General features: G+C 44.9%; 1 protein-coding gene across 1 annotated transcript in view; it reads left to right on the top strand.

The window, feature by feature from the left end:
• The first annotated feature begins 400 nt into the window (after positions 1 to 400).
• Positions 401 to 18,419, top strand: part of DZIP1 (DAZ interacting zinc finger protein 1) — a 48,189-nt gene continuing 30,170 nt past the window's right edge. The window contains exons 1-6 of the mRNA XM_080798430.1: positions 401 to 485; positions 592 to 1,152; positions 7,896 to 7,980; positions 10,697 to 10,821; positions 12,962 to 13,123; positions 16,887 to 17,024. Coding sequence (XP_080654556.1) covers positions 450 to 485; positions 592 to 1,152; positions 7,896 to 7,980; positions 10,697 to 10,821; positions 12,962 to 13,123; positions 16,887 to 17,024 — 1,107 coding nt within the window. The 5' untranslated portion in view covers positions 401 to 449. The remainder of the gene's footprint in view (positions 486 to 591; positions 1,153 to 7,895; positions 7,981 to 10,696; positions 10,822 to 12,961; positions 13,124 to 16,886; positions 17,025 to 18,419) is intronic.

The raw sequence follows: 18,419 nt of genomic DNA on the forward strand, positions 1-18,419 counted from the left end.
TAGCATTTCTAATCTCAAAACCTAGGGCGAGGGCAGGAGTCAATAACCGGAGGCTGGCAGCTGGGACCCAAAGTTCCGGGGCGGAGGTGGGGTGGGGGGTGGGATGTGGCTGTCTACTCCTTAGGAACATGGGAGTGTCAGCCCCAGAGCCAGGGAGGGGAGTGGCCCAGGGAGCCAGCGCCCAGGAGATCCCCTCTCCGGGTGGACGCGCTTGCCCACGAGGTCTTCTCTGGTCCCGCAGGGCCCTGGGCGCACGCTGACCGCTCCCGGGCAGGCGCGCCCTTCGCTCCGGGTCCCGGCGGGGGCGCTGCCATAGCAACGGCCTGGACGCCCGGACCTTAGGCCGCCGCCGCCGCGGGAGACCCGGCCCTCTCCGGCTCCCGAGGGGTGGGGCGGCGGCGGCCCGGGAGGCGGCCCGGGCCGGGTAGACGGGACCGCCCCCTCCTCGGATGCGGGCGGAGGCGGCGGATTTGCTTCCAAGCATGGTAAGAGCGGGGAGATCGGGCTGCCTGGGCGTGTGAGGCTGGCGGGGGCCGCGGCTCCCGGGACTCCCCGTTCCCCCACCACCGCCACGCTGTCTCCTTCTCGCAGCCCTTCCAGAAGCACGTCTACTATCCGCTGGCCAGCGGCGGCCTGGAGGGCCCCGACGCCCCCGCAGCTGCCTCGGGCGCGCGGTCCGCGATGGCCAGTGGCCCCTACAGCGCGCCGTCGGGCCCCCTGCCCTTCTTCCAGTTCCGGCCGCGGCTGGAGAGCGTGGACTGGCGGCGGCTGAGCGCCATCGACGTGGACAAGGTGGCGGGGGCCGTGGACGTGCTGACGCTGCAGGAGAACATCATGAACATCACCTTCTGCAAGCTGGAGGACGAGAAGTGCCCGCACTGCCAGTCGGGGGTGGACCCGGTGCTGCTGAAGCTCATCCGCCTGGCGCAGCTCACCATCGAGTACCTGCTGCACTCCCAGGAGTTCCTCACGTCGCAGCTGCGCGGCCTGGAGGAGCGCCTGCGCCTGAGCGTGGCCGAGAGCGAGCAGAGCCAGAAGCTCCTCGCCAAGCAGGCCGGGGAGATGAAGTTACTCAAGGAGGAGTGTAAACGCAGGAAAAAGATGATCTCGACCCAGCAGCTGATGATCGAGGCCAAAGCCAGCTATTACCAGGTGGGACCGCGCGTTGTGATTCCAGTTCATAATCCAGTAAAACCCTCGGTCCCCACCGGCCAGGATATGGAGAGCCCTTTCCTAGATCACTGCCCCCCCCCTTTCCCCAATAGTTAAGCAAAATAGTAATTGTAACCAACAGGTGACATGGTTCATTACCTTCCGTAGATGACCACGGGATTAATAATTAAACAGTGTCCACAGTGCTTTATTGAAGCCATGTAAATGCTGGTTGTTTGAGAAGCTGCGTCCTTCTAATCGATGTAATGAAAAATAAACCTTTTACAAACTGCTGTTGAGGTTTGCCCCAGATGAGGTGGTGTGATTAAACTTGTGGGCGTTTTATTTCAAAATATTTCAAACTTACAGAAAGGTTGTAAGAATAGGGCAGGGAACTTCATAAACCCCTCACCCAAATTCTCCGGTTATGAACATTTGCCACACTTGCTGTATTTCCTCAGTATCTATATACATACTATTATTTTTAACCATTTGACAGTGAGTTTCAGACTCCTGAATATTTCAGTGTGTGTATTTCCTACTATAACAATATTAGTGATAGAAGACAACAGTGCGTTTTGATTGAACAGGTAGTATTTAAAATATATTTTATTACTTAAACAATAGGATTTAAAAAAGTAAAACCTCTTGCTTTTCCGCTTTTAATCTCTATTATGGGTTAGACATTGAGCTCAAATAAATATTGTAATTTTTTAGTATAACAGAAATCAGTGTACTTATTTTTTTTATCAACAATGTTTGATAAAGATATCTTTGGTAAAGATATTAAAGTAAGCAACAGGCTGACAAGATTGATTTCATTCCCTGACACTGTAGTCACTTTGGCTAAATATGAGTTAAAAGGTCTCAGTGAATGGGACGCCTGGCTGGTTCAGTTGGTAGAGTGTGGGATTCTTGATCTTGGGGTCATGAATTCCAGCTCCATGGTAGGAGTAGAGTTTATTAAAAAAAAAAAAAAAAAAAAAAAAAGCCTCACTGGGCTTAGGTACTAATGGTGTGAGTGATTGCAGAAGACTGGCCATAGGCACAGATAGTGGTGTGGTTCATAGTGCTTAGGGCTAACCCACAGGAGCCTTGGGAGAAGTGTACTTAAAATAGGCGAACAGTTGGGACACCAGAGTGGCTCAGTCATTAAGCAGCTGATTTCGGCTCAGGTCGTGATCCCAGGGTCCTGGGATTGAGTTCTGCATTTGGCTCCCTGCTCAGTGGAAAGCCTGTTTCTCCCACTCCCTCTGCCTGCTGCTGCCTCTGCTTGTGCGCCCGCTCTCTCTCTCTGTCAAATAAATAAATAAAATCCTTTAAAAAAAATAGGTGAACAGTTTGGAGAGAATATCATTAGAAAGCCTTAGTGGTTAGCCTTGGGTACACAACCCTGAGGTATAAGCCTCAAATAACAACTGATGTTGCTCATTGCCTATTTGTTTCATAAATTTATTTATAAATAGTGTTGATATGGCCTTTAATAAATATATTATACAATGAATGGAATGGATTCTGTTTAGACGTTAAAAATATTTCAGTTTGGGGCACTAGAGTGGCTCAGTTGGTTTGAGCACCATACTCTTGGTTTTGGCTCTGATCATGATCTCAGGGATCTTAAAATTGAGCCCTGCATCAAGCTCTGCACTGGGTGGGGAGTCTGCTTGAGATTCTCCAGCCTGTGTGAGCACATGCACGCTCTCACTCTCTCTTTTTCCCTCAAATAAATAAATGAATCTTAAACAAAATATTTTAGCTTTGGCAGTAATCCATGAAATGTTAAAACCTGTAACATACAGACATTTTAGATTTATGAACGTTTTTTCATTCTTTTCGTTCCCAAAGCAATAGCTGTTAGTAAAGATTTTCAAGTGTGAATGAGATACTTGAATAAAGGTAATGGCTCATTTTTATGGAGTGACACCTGCCCGCTCGGCCACTCAACAGACTCCCTGAATGACGATGTCAGATGTATGGAGTGCCCAGGTGTGACCATGAAAAAGTAGAGGAGACCAGACCACTTTTCCTACTCAGTGTAGTATAAATACACTCTGCTGTTTTGGGGGGCTCTTGATGGTGTCTTTGAGCAGTTAAGCCCTGTAGGGTGACTGTCCTAGAGTTAGACTTTGTGGATTTAAATCCTAGTATTCCACCATGCAAGTCACATAACACCTAGACCTCCGTTTCCTCATCTGGGAAATGAGAACGTTGGTAGTAGGGATACCTTTTAGGGCTATTCTGAGAATTCCATGAGATGATGCGTGTGTGGCATGGGGAGGTCTGAGTAAACGGCGTCTGACATGTGCATGTGGATTTCTCTTGGTAATGAACCATGGCTACCCGTGATCTCTGCAAATCTTTACATCTTTCCTGGGAGCTGAATATTGTTGCTTTGCTGATGCCGTGAGAATCAGTGACTCCGGGAGGGGAAGTCAAGACTGCTGCTAAGAAAAGTTGACGCATAAACTAGCCTTGGGTTCTAAGTTGTTACAATTATTTTAACTTCAGGTTCCTGTGTTTGGGGATATTTGGCCTATGATAAAATTTGCAGAGATGCAATTGATTTTGTTGAGATAGCTATTGGACCTTCCCCTCAGTCATTAAATTGTGTTTAAGTAGAGACCACCGACAGGTGGGGAAGTCTCGTGGCCATGGGTAAAGGCCAGTGCGTACCAATGATCTGTCTATCAAATTATTTTTTTAATTAAAAATTTAAAAATACTGGGGCACCTGGGTGGCTCAGTGGGTTAAGCCTCTGCCTTCGGCTCAGGTCATGATCTCAGGGTCCTGGGATTGAGCCCCGAATCGGGCTCTCTGCTCAGCATGGAACCTGCTTCCTCCTCTCTCTCTGCCTGCCTCTCTGCCTACTTGTGATCTCTGTCTGTCAAATAAATAAATAAAATCTTAAAAAAATTTTTTTAAAATACCAATGGGTCATAATAGGACTTAGACTCATTCTAAGAAGAACTTTTGTTCTCATGATGGGAAGACTTAGATTCCTCTCCATGCTTTAGCACCCCAGGCAGATTTGGGAATCTGCCTGTGAATTTCTGACCCTCGTTGCAGTTTTTCAGTGTTTTGGAGTTGGAGATGAATGTTGGGGGTAGCAAAAGCATGCATTTTGCAGTCAGAGAGACATAGTTTAAAATATGCCTCTGATAATGCTGTGACCTAATTCATTCCCCATGCACCTCCCCCGCAACCAACCTGCTCAGCGGGGAGCCTGCTTCTCCCTCTGCCTGCCCCTCCGTCCCCCTGCTCCTGCACACACTCTTTATCCATCTCTTTCTCTTTCTCATAAATTAATAAAAATCCTTAAAAAATGATAAAAATGTTAAAAAAATCACCAAGGTCATTTAGGGTTTCACCTATGTTGTTTTTTAGGAGTTTTGTAGTTTCACATTTTACATTTAGGTTTGTGATCCATTTTGAGTTAGATTTTGGGAAGGATGTGAAATCTGTGCTGATGTTCTTTTTTTTTTTTTTTTTTTTTTTTGCGTGTGGATGTCCAGTTGTTCCAGCACCATTGTTGAAGAAACTGTCTTTGTACCATTGTATTCTTTTCTCTCCTTTGTCCAAGATCAGGTGATATTCACATGGGTTTGTCTCTGGGCTCTCTCTTCTCCTCCATGGATCTGTTCATCTGTTCGTTAGCTAGTACTACACTGTCTTGATTAGTGTAGCTTTAAGTAGTGAGTCTTAAAGTTGAGAAACGTCAGTCCTTCAACTTTGTCCTTCTCCTTCAATTCCGTGTTGGCTATTCTGGGTTTTTCAGCAAACTTTACAATCAGTTTGTTGCTACTCACAAATCACTTGCTGGGATTTGGATTGGGATTGCTTTGAATCTAAAGATCAAATTAGGGAGAATTATTGACAATATTGAGTCTTCTTATCCATGAACATGGATATTCATTTATTTAGTTCTTCTTTGATTTGTTCTTCAGAACTTTGAAGCTTTCCTCATATAGATCTCGTACATATTTTGTTGGATTCATACCTAAGTACTCATTTTGGGGGGGGGTGCTAATGTAAATGTAGTGTGTTTTTAATTTCAAATTCCACTTTTTCATTACTGGAATATTAACATTAATATTAATAATAAGTATATTAACATTACATCCTACAACTTTGATATACCTTGTTATTAGTTCTAAGGGTTTTTTTGGTCAATTCTTTTGGATTTTCTATTATACATTAGTGTCATCTGCAAACAAAGAAAATTCTGTGTCTTCCTTCCTAGGCTGTATTTTTTTTTTTTTGTATTTGTTATTTCCTTTTCTTGCTGTATCACATTAGCAACGACTTCCAGTGTAATGTCTATCTCTACAAGCTTGCAGGTGGTGATTTGCCCTGTGTCTTTTCCTCGTATGGATCTGAGAAGAGTTGTTGATTTTTTAGTCTGTTCAGCTTTTTACTTATTGTTGGTATGGAATGGCAACTCTCGAGTTGTTCAAATTGAAAATCTTCTAACTTTGTTTTGATGTTTTTGTCATATGAAAGTTCTTCATCATTTTTTAATTTTATTTTTTATTTTTACTTTAAAAATTTTATTTACTTGAGAGAGAGACAGCATGCAGAGAGAGCATGAGTTGGGGGGGAGGGAGAATCAGAATCCCCACTGAACAGGGAGCCCCAGTATGAGGCTCAATCCCAGAACCCTGGGATCATAACCTGAGCCAAAGGGAGACCCTTAATGGACTGAGCCACCCAGGCACCCCAGAAGTTTTTCATCTTGATGCAGTCACAATGTCAGACTTTTCTTTTGGGAGTAGGAACCCCTTCTTAACCAGAGCTCATGGCTTTTCTGTATTATTCAAATAGTTAAAATACCTATTTTCCATTTTCAGAAATTAAAAGCCCCATATTCTAGGTTTCTTCATCCTTTCCTTTCTCCAGGGTTGTGCACAGCATTAGAGCCCACACTGACCCCTGAGTCAGGAGGACAGTCCATAAAGTATTGTGAGGAAATTCAAGCAGTCATCAGCAGCAGAGAAGGCTGGAAAGATATGTTCAAGGTTCCCTGAAACACGATGCCAGGAAATAGGGCATCCTGCGGGTTTTCTGGGAAAGAGAATCAGAGCTTGCCATGTAGGTTTCCTGATTCAGAGTAAGGCAACACTTTGTGTGAGTAGAACAGGTTAATAGCACATTGGAGATGAAACTGCAGAATCCAGTTTCTGTAGGACACATGTTCAGTTTCTTTGGTGAACAAATTGCAAGGAAAAAGAGAGATGGAGTGTCAACTTCTAGATCAAGAGAGAGTTGAGAGACGTGGTGAGCCATTGCAGGATATGGCCTTATGTGGATCCTGATTCAAAACAAAACACTGTAACATTTTTTTTTCTAAGGCAGTATGTGAAATATTGGAGAAAAATAATATTTTTAATGTGTTGATATTAGGGAATTAATTTTCACATTTTATTTTTATTTTTTTAAAGATTTTATTTATTTATTTGACAGAGAGAGATCACAAGTAGGCAGAGAGGCAGGTAGAGAGAGAGAGGGAGAAGCAGGCTCCCCACTGAGCAGAGAGCCCGATGTGGGGCTCGATCCCAGGACCCTGAGATCCTGACCTGAGCTGAAGGCAGAGGTTTAACCCACTGAGCCACCCAGGCGCCCCTAATTTTCACATTTTAAAAGGTGGAATAATACTATTATGACTGTGTTAAAAGCAAGCCCTTTTAGAGATAGACTCTGAAATACTAAGAAATGAAAATATTTAATATTCATGGTTTAATGCAGCGTAATACAGGTATGATGAAACAAGTTGAATTTTTGCTTAAAATTTGAATCAATGTTAAAGTGGGAAATGGTGATATTGGTAGAACTGATTTTTTTTTTCCAGTAAAATTTATTTAGGAAGCTAAACATTTCTAAGCATGTGTTCAGTCATTTATTAATGCTGGGCTGGGGATAATGCTATGAGTAAGATAGACAAGAGCCCAGGGTGTCAGGAATAGGATGTTCTGGAACCCAGAGGTATTGGGCAGGAGACAATAAAAAAGTGAAGTGTGTACATGTGGAAATAGTAACCGGTGAGGTGTGCAATGTTGAAAATAAGGCAGTGGGATGGGACGGTGACTGGCAGGAGGACCGCCCGCGAGGGTCTGGTTGGGGACGCGCCACTCCTCCCCTGTGTGGAAGATGCTTCAAGGAACGTCAAGAAGGAGCCAGCGGGGAAGGTCTGGGGAAGATTCAGGCAGAGGCTGAAGTTGACCTGCTTGAGGGACAGAGAGAAGACCAGCCTGGCTGGAGTGTCCCGAGCAAGTTGGTGACCGGCTGGGAACCACCTGTCTAATGGGATCCGCAACCGGGGTTCCTGGAAGCGCAGGATGGGCCACCGTGGCTGCCCAGAGATAGTTTTCACTGTTTGGGGACAACACCCTGGTTTACAGTTGTCCTTTTAGTCCTGCTTTTACATATCCCTACAGGGGTAGAAAATTCCCCAGTGGTGCTGCTTTAGGGACCCCAATTTTTTTTTAAGATTTTATTGATTTATTTCACAGACAGAGATCACAAGTAGGCAGAGAGGCAGGCAGAGAGAAAGAGGGGGAAGCAGGCCCCCCGCTGAGCAGAGAGCCCCATGCGGGGCTCAATCCCAGGACCCTGGGGATCATGACCTGAGCCGAAGGCGGAGGCTTAACCCACTGAGCCACCCAGGTGCCCCAGGGACCCCAATTTTAATGGAACTTAGGTGGGAGGACACTGGTGACTGACCCTGGGATTTGCTCTCTCCTTTTCAGTGCCATTTCTGTGACAAGGCCTTTATGAACCAAGCTTTCCTACAAAGTCACATTCAGCGGCGCCACCCCGAAGATTCTCACCTCGGTAAGTCACGGGCTCAACCTCAAAGAGCGGTTTTCCTTCGGGTCCCTGTTTCTTTTTCTCAGGGAGACGTGGTCCAGCGCATCTCTCAGTCCTTTGACAAGAAAGTATCATAGTCTTTGTTCATTCGTTAAGTAACGCTTGAGGCCCGACTACGTGCCGTGCATGGCGCCAGGCCTGGGGTCTGTCAGGAGGGGCGGAGGAGACGCACTCACACAAGTAAACGAGTGGTTCTTTGCAGATGTGGCAGATGCAACAAAGAAAATAAAACAGGAGGATGGGCTGGGGGTGGTCGGCAAAGGCGTCCCTGAGGAGATGCTAGTTGATCACAGGTGGAATGGTGAGGAGGGGCCCAGCCTGGGGAAAATCTGGAAAATGGATATCCCAGGCAAAGGGAGCGACGATTGCCCTCGGGGTGGGGGGTGTGGATGAGGGAGAGGTGGCACAGGCACGTTTGAGGAACAGATAGAAGGTTAGTGGAGTAGAGGGAGCAAGGCGGTAGGGGGCGGGGCGTTGGAGGGGAGGAGGCTGGGTCACGTGGGACCTTGAGGATTAACCCTCCCCACCCCCACCTCCCCCACCCCAGGCTGGCCAGGAGGGTGAGTAGCTCCTGGTGGGAAGCATAGCGGCAGAGGTGGAAGCAGGTGAAAGAGTGAGGGGGGCTGCCAGAGTAGCCCAGGCGAGTGACATGGCAGTGGGACCGGGACGGTACCAGGGAAGACCAGAGAAGTGAAGGTGGAGAGGACGTGTTCCACCCAGAGACCGCAGAGGTGTGTGACTCGGCGTGAGAGCAAGAGATAAAGAAAGACAGAGATAAAGAAAGACAGTCCTGGGGTTTTGTCCTAGATGTCTGGGGGAATGGCGACGGTGTTGACTCAGATGGGGATCTTGGGGCGGAAGTGGATTGAGGAAGGAAGGAGAATGAGAGTTCGTGTTGGTCAGGGTGAACTTGAGTCACACATACGATCGCCATCCAGGTGGGGATGTGGGGGGTCTGGAGGTCAAGGGAGAGGCCCAGGCTGCAGAGCTGGTCTGGAGGAGCTCACCCTGATAGGAAAGGGAAGACAGCCGAGGGCCAGGCCTAAGGCTCTCCCAACATGGGGAGCTCAGGAAGCACAGCTGAGGGCGGTGAGAAGTAGTTAACAGAGGCAGAAGGGAGAGCTGGGAGTGTGTTGTCATGGAAACCAAGGGAAACATGGGTTTCAGGAGGGAGGCAGTGGTCAATTTATTGAAAGTTCCTGAGGCACCGAGTGAGATGAGGACCAAGGATTGGTTATTGCTGTTGTGACGGCTGCTGTGATCTTGACATAGCAGCTTCAGTGGATTGGTGGGGACAAAAGCCCAGAGGGAGTGAGCCGAGCTGAGAGTCAGGTGAGCAGGTGGTCAGTAACATTTCCTGGGAGGGACAGCAAGAGACATGAGCATTGTCTGGAGGGAATTGTGGGACCAAGGGAAAATTTTTGTTTCCATTGATGTGGGAGATATGAAAGTGTGTTTGGGTCCTTGACGTGAGTTAACTATGTAGAGAGGGGGAAATTAAAGAAGCAAGAGAGGGCAGGGGCTCTGTGGCTTATCCAGGAATAGATGTTCTTAAGGTAAAATAAATGCCAGGCCTCATTTCTCCACGAGCAGACAAAGCATTCTGCCGACTGTGTAGACCGGTAACCCACAGAAATTCTCATTATGGTTTTAAATGCTTTTAGCATCTAAATGTGTGTGCTGCTAGCTTGTTCCTAAGTGCTTGCTCTAGTCTCCTTTTTGGGCCAGTCTGTTTCCATTCCTGCCTATTTCAGACAGATAGATTTATTTAGGAAATAGCTAAGCTTTGTATAAACAATACCAACAGCAGAAAATTCCATTTGTAAGTCCTGGACAGCTGATAAGAGTTTAGCAGTGTACTGGAGAAATTGGGAAGATTGAGTATTTTAATTAAACTACCATTCTTCAGGGTGAAACTGACCTTCTTTCTCTTCTGTTTCAGTATCTTATTCTATCTCATACTCGTTTCAGAGAGTGGTTCAGACTCTGAAATGAGTATTATTTCTTCAGGTCATCTTTGAGATTCTGACTTTCTACTTTGGTTTCCATACCTTTCATGTCTACACTCACAGACACATGTATATCCATTCAGTCATGTGCACATCTTCATGTAAGTACATGTACATAATAAGTACCTTCCCTTCACTTGTTGCTTCCTTTTACAACCTTTTGGTACCTCGTTTTGGCCCTGTGGACAGCATATGGCCCCAGTTTGCATACTGAATACCAGCCTCTGCTTGTCTTAGCACCGATGGGGGTCTCAGGAGAGTGTGTGGTGGGAGCCAGAAGGACAGTGACCGTAGAGATTTCCAGTATGGCGCTACCTGTAGTGGAAGCTATTGGCTTCCCTTCTCTTGAGACTGGCATCTCCAAGAAGAGCTCAGGATTATTCTTTGTTACCATTAGCTTTCCCTGAACGGGCTCTCACACTGTCTCTGGAGGATAATCCAACACAGTGGCTGAAATAATCTGCTACAAGTAATTCAGCGCCCCATAAGGTGAAGGGCTGCAAGTAAACACTCACGAGCAAAAGTCGGCTCGTGTGGCATGAAAAAGTAGTAGTAGCCCAAGTCAGAGCACTTTCCTTTGTCTTTATCTTATCAATGAGGCTGTACCCCATTAGTTTTCAGCTAGGTTTCTGAAGAGGTGGTATTTTAACCGCATATTTCTGTTGCAACAGAGTATAAGAAAAAGGCACAGACTGATAAGCTCCAGAGTGAGATTGACATGCTCAAGGAGCAGCTGCAGCTCACCAGGTCTCAGCTGGAGGCTGCCCAGCACGCCCACGCCGTCAGGTTCTCCAAGGTAGGGTACTGAGTTCTGAACCGGTGGGATGTTGGGAAGAACCCGTATGAGTTCCTTTGAAACGTTTGGTGGAATTCACAAGTGTAGCCCTCTGGTCCCGGGCTTTTCTTTGTTGGGAGGTGTTTGATTAATGATTCAATGCCCTGACTCATTATTGGTCTGTTCAGATTTCCTGTTTTTCTCACGATTCAGTCTTGGTAGGTTGCCTGTTTCTAGGCATTTATCCATTTCTTTGAGGCTGTCCAATTTGTTGGCATGCAACTGTATGCAGTAGATTATTACCATCCTTTGTAATTCCGTAGTGTCTGTTGTAATGTCTCTTCTTTCCTTTATAATTTACCTCAGTCCTTTTTTGGTTTGTGTAGCTAAAAGTTTGTCAGTTTTGTTTATCTTTTCAAAAAAGACCCAACTCTCAGTTTTGTTCATCTTTCCTATTGTTTTTCTATTCTTTATTTTATTATTTATGCTTTAATCTTTATATTTCCTTCTGCTAACTTTGAGTTTAATTTTTTTTTCCCTAGATCTTGAGGTGTGAAGTTAGATTGTTTATTTGAGATCTTTCTTTTTTTCTTGCTGTAAGCATTTTTAGCTGTAAACTTTCCTCTTAGAACTGCTTTTGCTGCGCCCTGTACGTTTTGGCACATTGTGTTTCCATTTTCATTTATCTCGAGATATTTTTGACATCCCTTTTGATTCCTTCTTTGATCCATTGGTTGTTCAGGAGTGTATTGTTTAATTTCCATGTATTTGTAAATGTTCCAATTTTCCTCCTGTTACTGATTTCTAGTTTCATACCATTGTGGTCAGAAAAGATACTTGACATAATTTTAGTCTTCTTGAGTTTGGTAAGACTTGTTTTGTGACCTAACGTGTAATCTGTCCTGTTCCATGTGCACTGAAAAGAATGTGAATTCCGCTGCTGTTGGATAGTGTATGTCTGTTGGGTCCATTTTGTATGTAGCATTGTTCAGATCTGTGTTTCCTTGTTGATTTTGTGTTTGGATGGCCTGTCTAAGGAGTATTAAAGCCCTCTATGATTACCATGTTGCTGTTTATATCTCGTTTTTCTTTTGTTAGTATATGCCTTATAAATTTGGTGCTGCAATATTGGACACATAAATATTTACAATTCTTATATCTTCTTGATGATTGGTCTCTTTAATATTGTATAATAACCTTCTTTATCACTTGAGAGCTCTCTCTCTTTTTTTAATGTAGGCATTTACAGCTATAAATTTCCCTCTGAGCACTGCTTTGGCTTCTTTTTTTTTTTATTTTCAGTATGTTGTGTTTTGATTTTTATTCATCTCAAAGTATTTTCTACTTGTCCTAGTGAGTTTTTCTTTGGCCCATTGGTTGCTTAAGAATACATTGTTTAAAAAAAAAAAAAGAATACATTGTTTAATTTTCAAGTATTCATGAATTTTCCAGTTTTTCTTTGTTATTAATTTCTGGCTTCATTCTGTCGTGGTCGGGAATACACTTAGCATGATTTCAGTCTTTTAGAGTTTATTGAGAATCTTTTATGACCTAATGTATGGTCTATCCTGGTGAATCTTCCATGTGCATTTAGCAAGATGGTATGCTCTGGGGTCATTGGGTGCAGTGTTGTCTATGTCAGACTGAGTTTAATTATCATGTTAAGTCCCCAGTTAGGTAAAAAACCAAAAAGTTTAAGTCATTGAGAAATCAAAGTTTGATTGACTAGACCTTGAATTTAGCTTGTATAAATATGAATTTGTGTTTTTGGGTGATGAGATGGGGCTATTCTCTCTAAGTGGATACAGTCTTGAGAGTGGTTCTCTGCTCAATAGACATTTTCTTTTAAAGTATGTTTACATTTTACATATTATTGCATATCTACTATGCAAATTCATAAATCACAGAACTCTACTCTTGAGACTTTGAGCATCTGTGTTTGTGCTTTAAGAGATGTAAGGACAGAAGGATGCTGTGTGCTGTTTTTGGTTTAGAAAAAATTACTGTGCGTGTGGCCAGGATAGGAAGTGTGATTGCAAACCTAACTGACACACACAATATTAGCTGCTACATTGGAGGTGAAACTATGTCCATTTACTTAAAATTTTACATATTTGCTTCTTATCAGAACTTTTAAAGCCATGCATTAAAATAATTTCAGGAATATGAAATGCAAAAAACAAAAGAGGAAGAATTTCTCAAGTTATTTGATAGATGGAAGGAAGAAGAAAAGGAGAAACTGGTTGGTGAAATGGAAAAAGTCAAGGAAATGTTTATGAAGGAGTTTAAAGAATTGACTTCCAAGAATTCAGCATTAGAATATGTAAGTATTAAGCCAAAAAGTCCTCGTAATATTGGTAGGGTTGTTGCCTTGAGAGGTGGTGTTAGAATGGCATTATGGCCAGCAGATCTAGAAATTACTTTATTGTGCCCAGACACCCCTCTTCCTGAGAGTGGTGAGGGAGCCCAAGACATACAGAAGATAGAGCAAGTCAGCAAAGTTGTCTTTGAGAGTGGGAGCTTTGGCCCCAAACGCATGTGCAGAACACTTGGTTCATCTGAGGGGCACCTGACTGGCTCAGTCACTGGCACATGGGCTCTGATCTCAGAGTTGCGAGCTCGAGCCCCACGTTGGAAGGAGAGATTACTTAAAAATAAAGAAATTTTTTTTTCTTAGAGATTTTATGTATTTGTTAGAGAGAGAAAGAGAGAGGGAGAGAGAGTTGAAGCAGGGGGAGTGGAAGAGCGAAGGGAGAAGTAGGGTCCCTGCTAAGCAAAGAACCCCATGTGGGACTTAATCCCAGGACCCGGGGGTCATGACCTGAGCCGAAGGCAGATGCTGAACTGACTGAGCCATGCAGGTGTCCCAAAAGTTAAAAGAAATCTTAAAAAAAGAACACTTGGTACGTTTAGTACCTTTCATCAGACCATAGAAGAGGGTCTCTCTTTTCTTGGCCGGCGAGGTTTAGATAGCCATAAACCATAAACACTTTCATGAGTTTTGAAGCTTTCAAAGTTCCGAAGGAACTTTCTGGAAAGGCTGACACAGATCACCATTGTGGCAGCCAGCCCAGAAAGACAGAAGTAGAACCTCTTACCAGTTCCCTTCCAAATCTCCGGCCTGGTCAGTGAGGAGGACAGGAGGTCTGAACAAGCAGGATGTGGCTAAATGAGCCTTCATCCCCTGTGGGAGCAACCTTGGTCCACACTGCCCTGATCACATGCATAGACAGAGACACGCCTTCCTGGGCTGGGACCTCAAACTCTGTGACAGTGGCCATTGCCTTCCAACTAAGAATGACTTGAGCTGGATTGGCAGCTCAGTCATGAGTCACCCTTGGGGAAGGGAAACAAGATCCTTGAGCTCCCTCTAGGGGACAAGCTTTGTAACCTAAAATGGAGAGGTATTTTTGGAATATGGCTAAGGAGGGCCTTCTCTAAAAACACCTTGCTCTTTTGCACAGAGGTTGGCAAACCACAACCTGTGAGCCGAGTCTGGCATACCACCCATTTTTGTATGGCCAGCGAGCTAAGAAAGGTTTTAATATTTCTAGATGGTTGAAAAGAGTCATAAGAATATTTCACGACACAAAAATGACATGAAGTTCCCATTTCCCTGTCCACAAATAAAGTTTTATTGGCACCCAACCACACGTGTTCCTTTACATTTTGTCCCTGGTGCTTTTGTGTGGGGCCCGTAGAGCTGGGTGGTCATGACCAAGACCTTGCGTGTCTCCCGAAGCCAGAATACTGTCCAGCTCTTGACAAAAAAATCCTGCCAGCCCCATCATATCTTTATAAAGCAGATGGGACAACATGCTAACAATTGAAGTGCGTGTTCGTTATACTATTCTTTCCATTTTTCTCTAAGTTGTAATTTGCAAATTTAAAAGCTGAAGGGAGATAAATGTGGATGGCACATTGTGTCTTTTTTTTGTAGGGCTTCCTTCAGGCAACTTCCCGTTGGATCAGCTGTTCTTGGTTGTTGCTGGTCCTGAGCATCAGAGCACTGAGGCAGTCATTTCTCTGTCCGTGGTTTCTTCTACCACCCGTGCCCCAGGGGCCTCTCCCGTACTCCTAACTGTGGCTCAAAGCGGGGTGCCGCGTCTGTGGATTGCAGTACCAAACAGTTGAAGACGGCCTTCTCAGGGGTGCCTGAGGGGTTCCGTCGGTTAAGCATCTGACTCATGGTTTTGGCGTAGGTCGTGATCTCAGGGTTGTGAGATCAAGCCCTGCTTTGGGCCCCACTGGGCACAGCGGGGCCTGCTTAAGAGTCTTTCTCTTCTACCCCTCCCCCCTCAAAAAGAAAAAAACTGGCTTCTCACATCTGCATCAAGGCCAGACTCATTTTTTCCCTTGTGATAAGCTGCCAGTTAGAGTTCTTTTGCCTGACAGCCCCTCCATGGTCCTGCCGCCAGGAGAATAGTGGATTGGGACTTTGTCCAACATGGGACTTTTATTTTTAACACTCCTATTTTGGGGGGGGGTAAAAAACAGCTTTATTGAGATTTAGCTTATAGACCATAAAACTCACCTACTTAAAGTGTACAGTTCGGTGGTTTCTAGTATGTTCCCAGCGTTGTGCAGCCATACCCACAATCCTTTCAGAGTATCTCATCACTCCTGGGGAGCAACCCTGTGCCCACTGGCAGTCCCTCCCGCGAGCCCCTGGCGACCACACATCTACTTTCTGCCTCTGCCGATCTGCCTATTCTGGGCGTTTCCTTTGAATTGAAGCATATAACGTGAGCTTTTGTGAGCAGCTGCTCCCACTTAGTACCATGTTTTCAAGCCTCATCCATGTCATGAGGAAGGGACGTCTCTGTTCCACTGTGTCATGCCTTTGTCATTGCCACCTGATGTCCCATTGCATGAGTATCACATTTCCTCTGTTCATCAGGTGACCACATGTGGGTGTTTGCCTTTTTCAGCTCTAGTTGGTTTTAAATTTTATTATTTATAATAAGCTTCATTTTTTAGAGTAGTGACAAAAATTGAGCACAGAGTACAGAAAATGTCTTAGAAATCCTCCTCGCCTACCCCTGTACACAGTTGTCCATACTGCTGGCATCCTAAATGAGAATGGCCCATTCGTTTAGTTGAGGAACCCATATTGATAGAGTAGTATTGGCCAAACTCCGTACTTCAGTCCAACTTCTTGAGCTTTTAGCTGATGTCGCTTTTCTGTTCCAGGATCCTATTCGGGATGCTGCCTGATATGTAGTTGTCCCGTCCCCTTGGGCTCCTGTCTGGGATAGTTTCTCTGACTTGTTTTTGGTGACCTGGACAATTTTGAGGAGTACTTGTCAGTAGGATCCCCTTTACGGGAATTTATCCCATAGTCTTCTCATGCCTAGACTGGGCTTATGGGTTTGAGAGACGAAATCCTCAGAGCTAAAATACAGTTTTCATCACATCAGACCAGAGAGAATACTCTCCTCATGATATGTGATTTTGGTGTTGACCTTGGTTACCTGGCTGAGGTAGTGTCTGTCAGGTTCCTCCAATGAAAAGTCACCCCCACCCCCCATTTCCTGCTGAACTGTTTGAAAAGAAGTTGCTGTGTTCAGCCCAGAGTTAGGCAGGGAAGCTGTGCTCCCCACCCTTTTATTTTTTCAGTTAACATGTTACCTTCTGTGACTTTTCTGGGGGTTTTTACCGCTGGTGACCTGGGGAATAACATAACGAGCGAAAGACAGAATTAAAAACCCCACATCCCTCATGGATTCATGGGCACAGTTGCTGAATGAGGCTGGCCTTAGCACCCAGTTATCGTGAGAACCAGCTGCCCCCAGTTCCTCTGTTCCTGGCAACCATTATGTGCACATCAGAAAATGTAAGACCGTGGTATAAGATTAGAAAGTTGGGTTTTTCCTTTCCCTTTTCCACCCCATACACGTTCTGTTGGAAAACTGGAAAGCAGTGGTGAGAACACCGGAAAACCATTAGGTGAGAGAAGTAGGAGAAGCACAGCGAGCCTCTAGTAGGACGGTCAGATTTCACAGTGGCTACATTGTTCCCCAATTTCACTCTCTGTTTCCATCTTATAAAAGTACAAACATGTGGGTTTGTATCTTATTTTCTAGCAATTGTCAGAAATCCAGAAGTCCAACATGCAGATCAAGTCCAACATAGGCACGTTAAAGGATGCACATGAATTTAAAGAAGAACGTCCTCAGTATCCCCAAGATTTCCAAAATGTGATGCAGTTTCTTGACAGTCAGGTATGTACCCGTGGGCAGTCACTGCCAGAGGGCGTGATTTTAATTAGTGAAGCAGTTTACAGCAAGCCTTACCTACAGAAAAGGGATTTGTCTGTCAGTGGCCACGAAGCTGACTCTTTTCTTCTTGTCTCTGGATACCTAACAACAGGTATTCATTAGATGCTTGTTGATTGACTAATCGATGTAGATCTAGAACAGTTGGCAAAATTGTTGCCTTTTTTGCTTACGTGGTAACACCCTGAATTGTTTGGGATTACCTTAAGAGTTTATTTTTCATATTTCAGATGTAGGTCTCACTTTCAAAAGGCACAGAAAGACACGCTGAAGCACTAACTTTATTTTTAGAGCTTAAATATAAGACTATGTCGGTGCACTGACGGTCTTTTTCATTTATCAAACTTAATTATAGTGGCCCTCTGTAACCAGCTTGGCAATTGTGGTCACACGAGTTTAGGGGAACATTATTTTTTTTACCAGGAAGTAAATAGAGATCCAAGTTTATGAATTCAGGATTTTGTTAACACACACACACACACACACACACACACACAAACAGTAACATTTAAAAAAAGAAAGTGTGCTTTTGAAATACAGACGACTGCTCCTGTGCGTACTTTGCCGCCCATGTCTTGTCTCCCTCCCTGCAGTCCACCTTCCATCCTGCAGCCGGGCTGACCCCATCACTGTCCCATCTTATCCTTCCAAGTCTGGAATCCTTAACTGGTAATCAGAGTCCCTGAGGATCTGGACCCTGCGCCATCCCCCACCATTCTTGGCTTTACCTTGAAGGTCCCCACTGCACCAGACATGAGAGCTCATGGCTCCCCAAACATGGCTTTCTGGGTTTTGCTTTGGCCCTTGTGGCTTTCTCTGTCATGCCCTTCTTGGAGTTTCAGGACCTCTGGCTGACGCCTTCAGCTGGGGTGACACCTCTCCCAGAATGTTCTCCTGGACTCTGGCTGATTGCGTGTCTGTATCCCCCACGCGGGACCTGCTCACATATACATTGCGGAGGGACTTTCCGTTGTTAAGTTGGCTTTCCTCCGGTGCAGGGCAGAGCATGTCCCCTAGTCCTCCCCTCGCAGGCCACGGCAGTGAGGTCCCTGGGACATGGTAGGGGACCAGGAATCATGTCCCCTACTGAGCTGTTGATAGTTGCTCCCCACCAACGTATTCTTGAAAAGAATATTTTTTTGGAGCACAGCCATGCCCACTCGTGTATTACCTATGGATGTTCTCCTACTGCTAGTAGTAAAGATCGAGTTATGTGACCCCCAGAGCCTAAAATTGTCCTATTAGCCCCTTAGCAGAAAATGTTTGCAGACCCCTGCTGTAGAGTTTAAGATTAAAACCAAGTGCAAATGTGTTTAAACATTTTCGAGTCTGTAGTTTAAA

Source organism: Martes martes, assembly GCF_963455335.1.
Source record: "Martes martes genome assembly, chromosome: 3".
In the NCBI taxonomy this organism is placed as follows: domain Eukaryota; kingdom Metazoa; phylum Chordata; class Mammalia; order Carnivora; family Mustelidae; genus Martes; species Martes martes.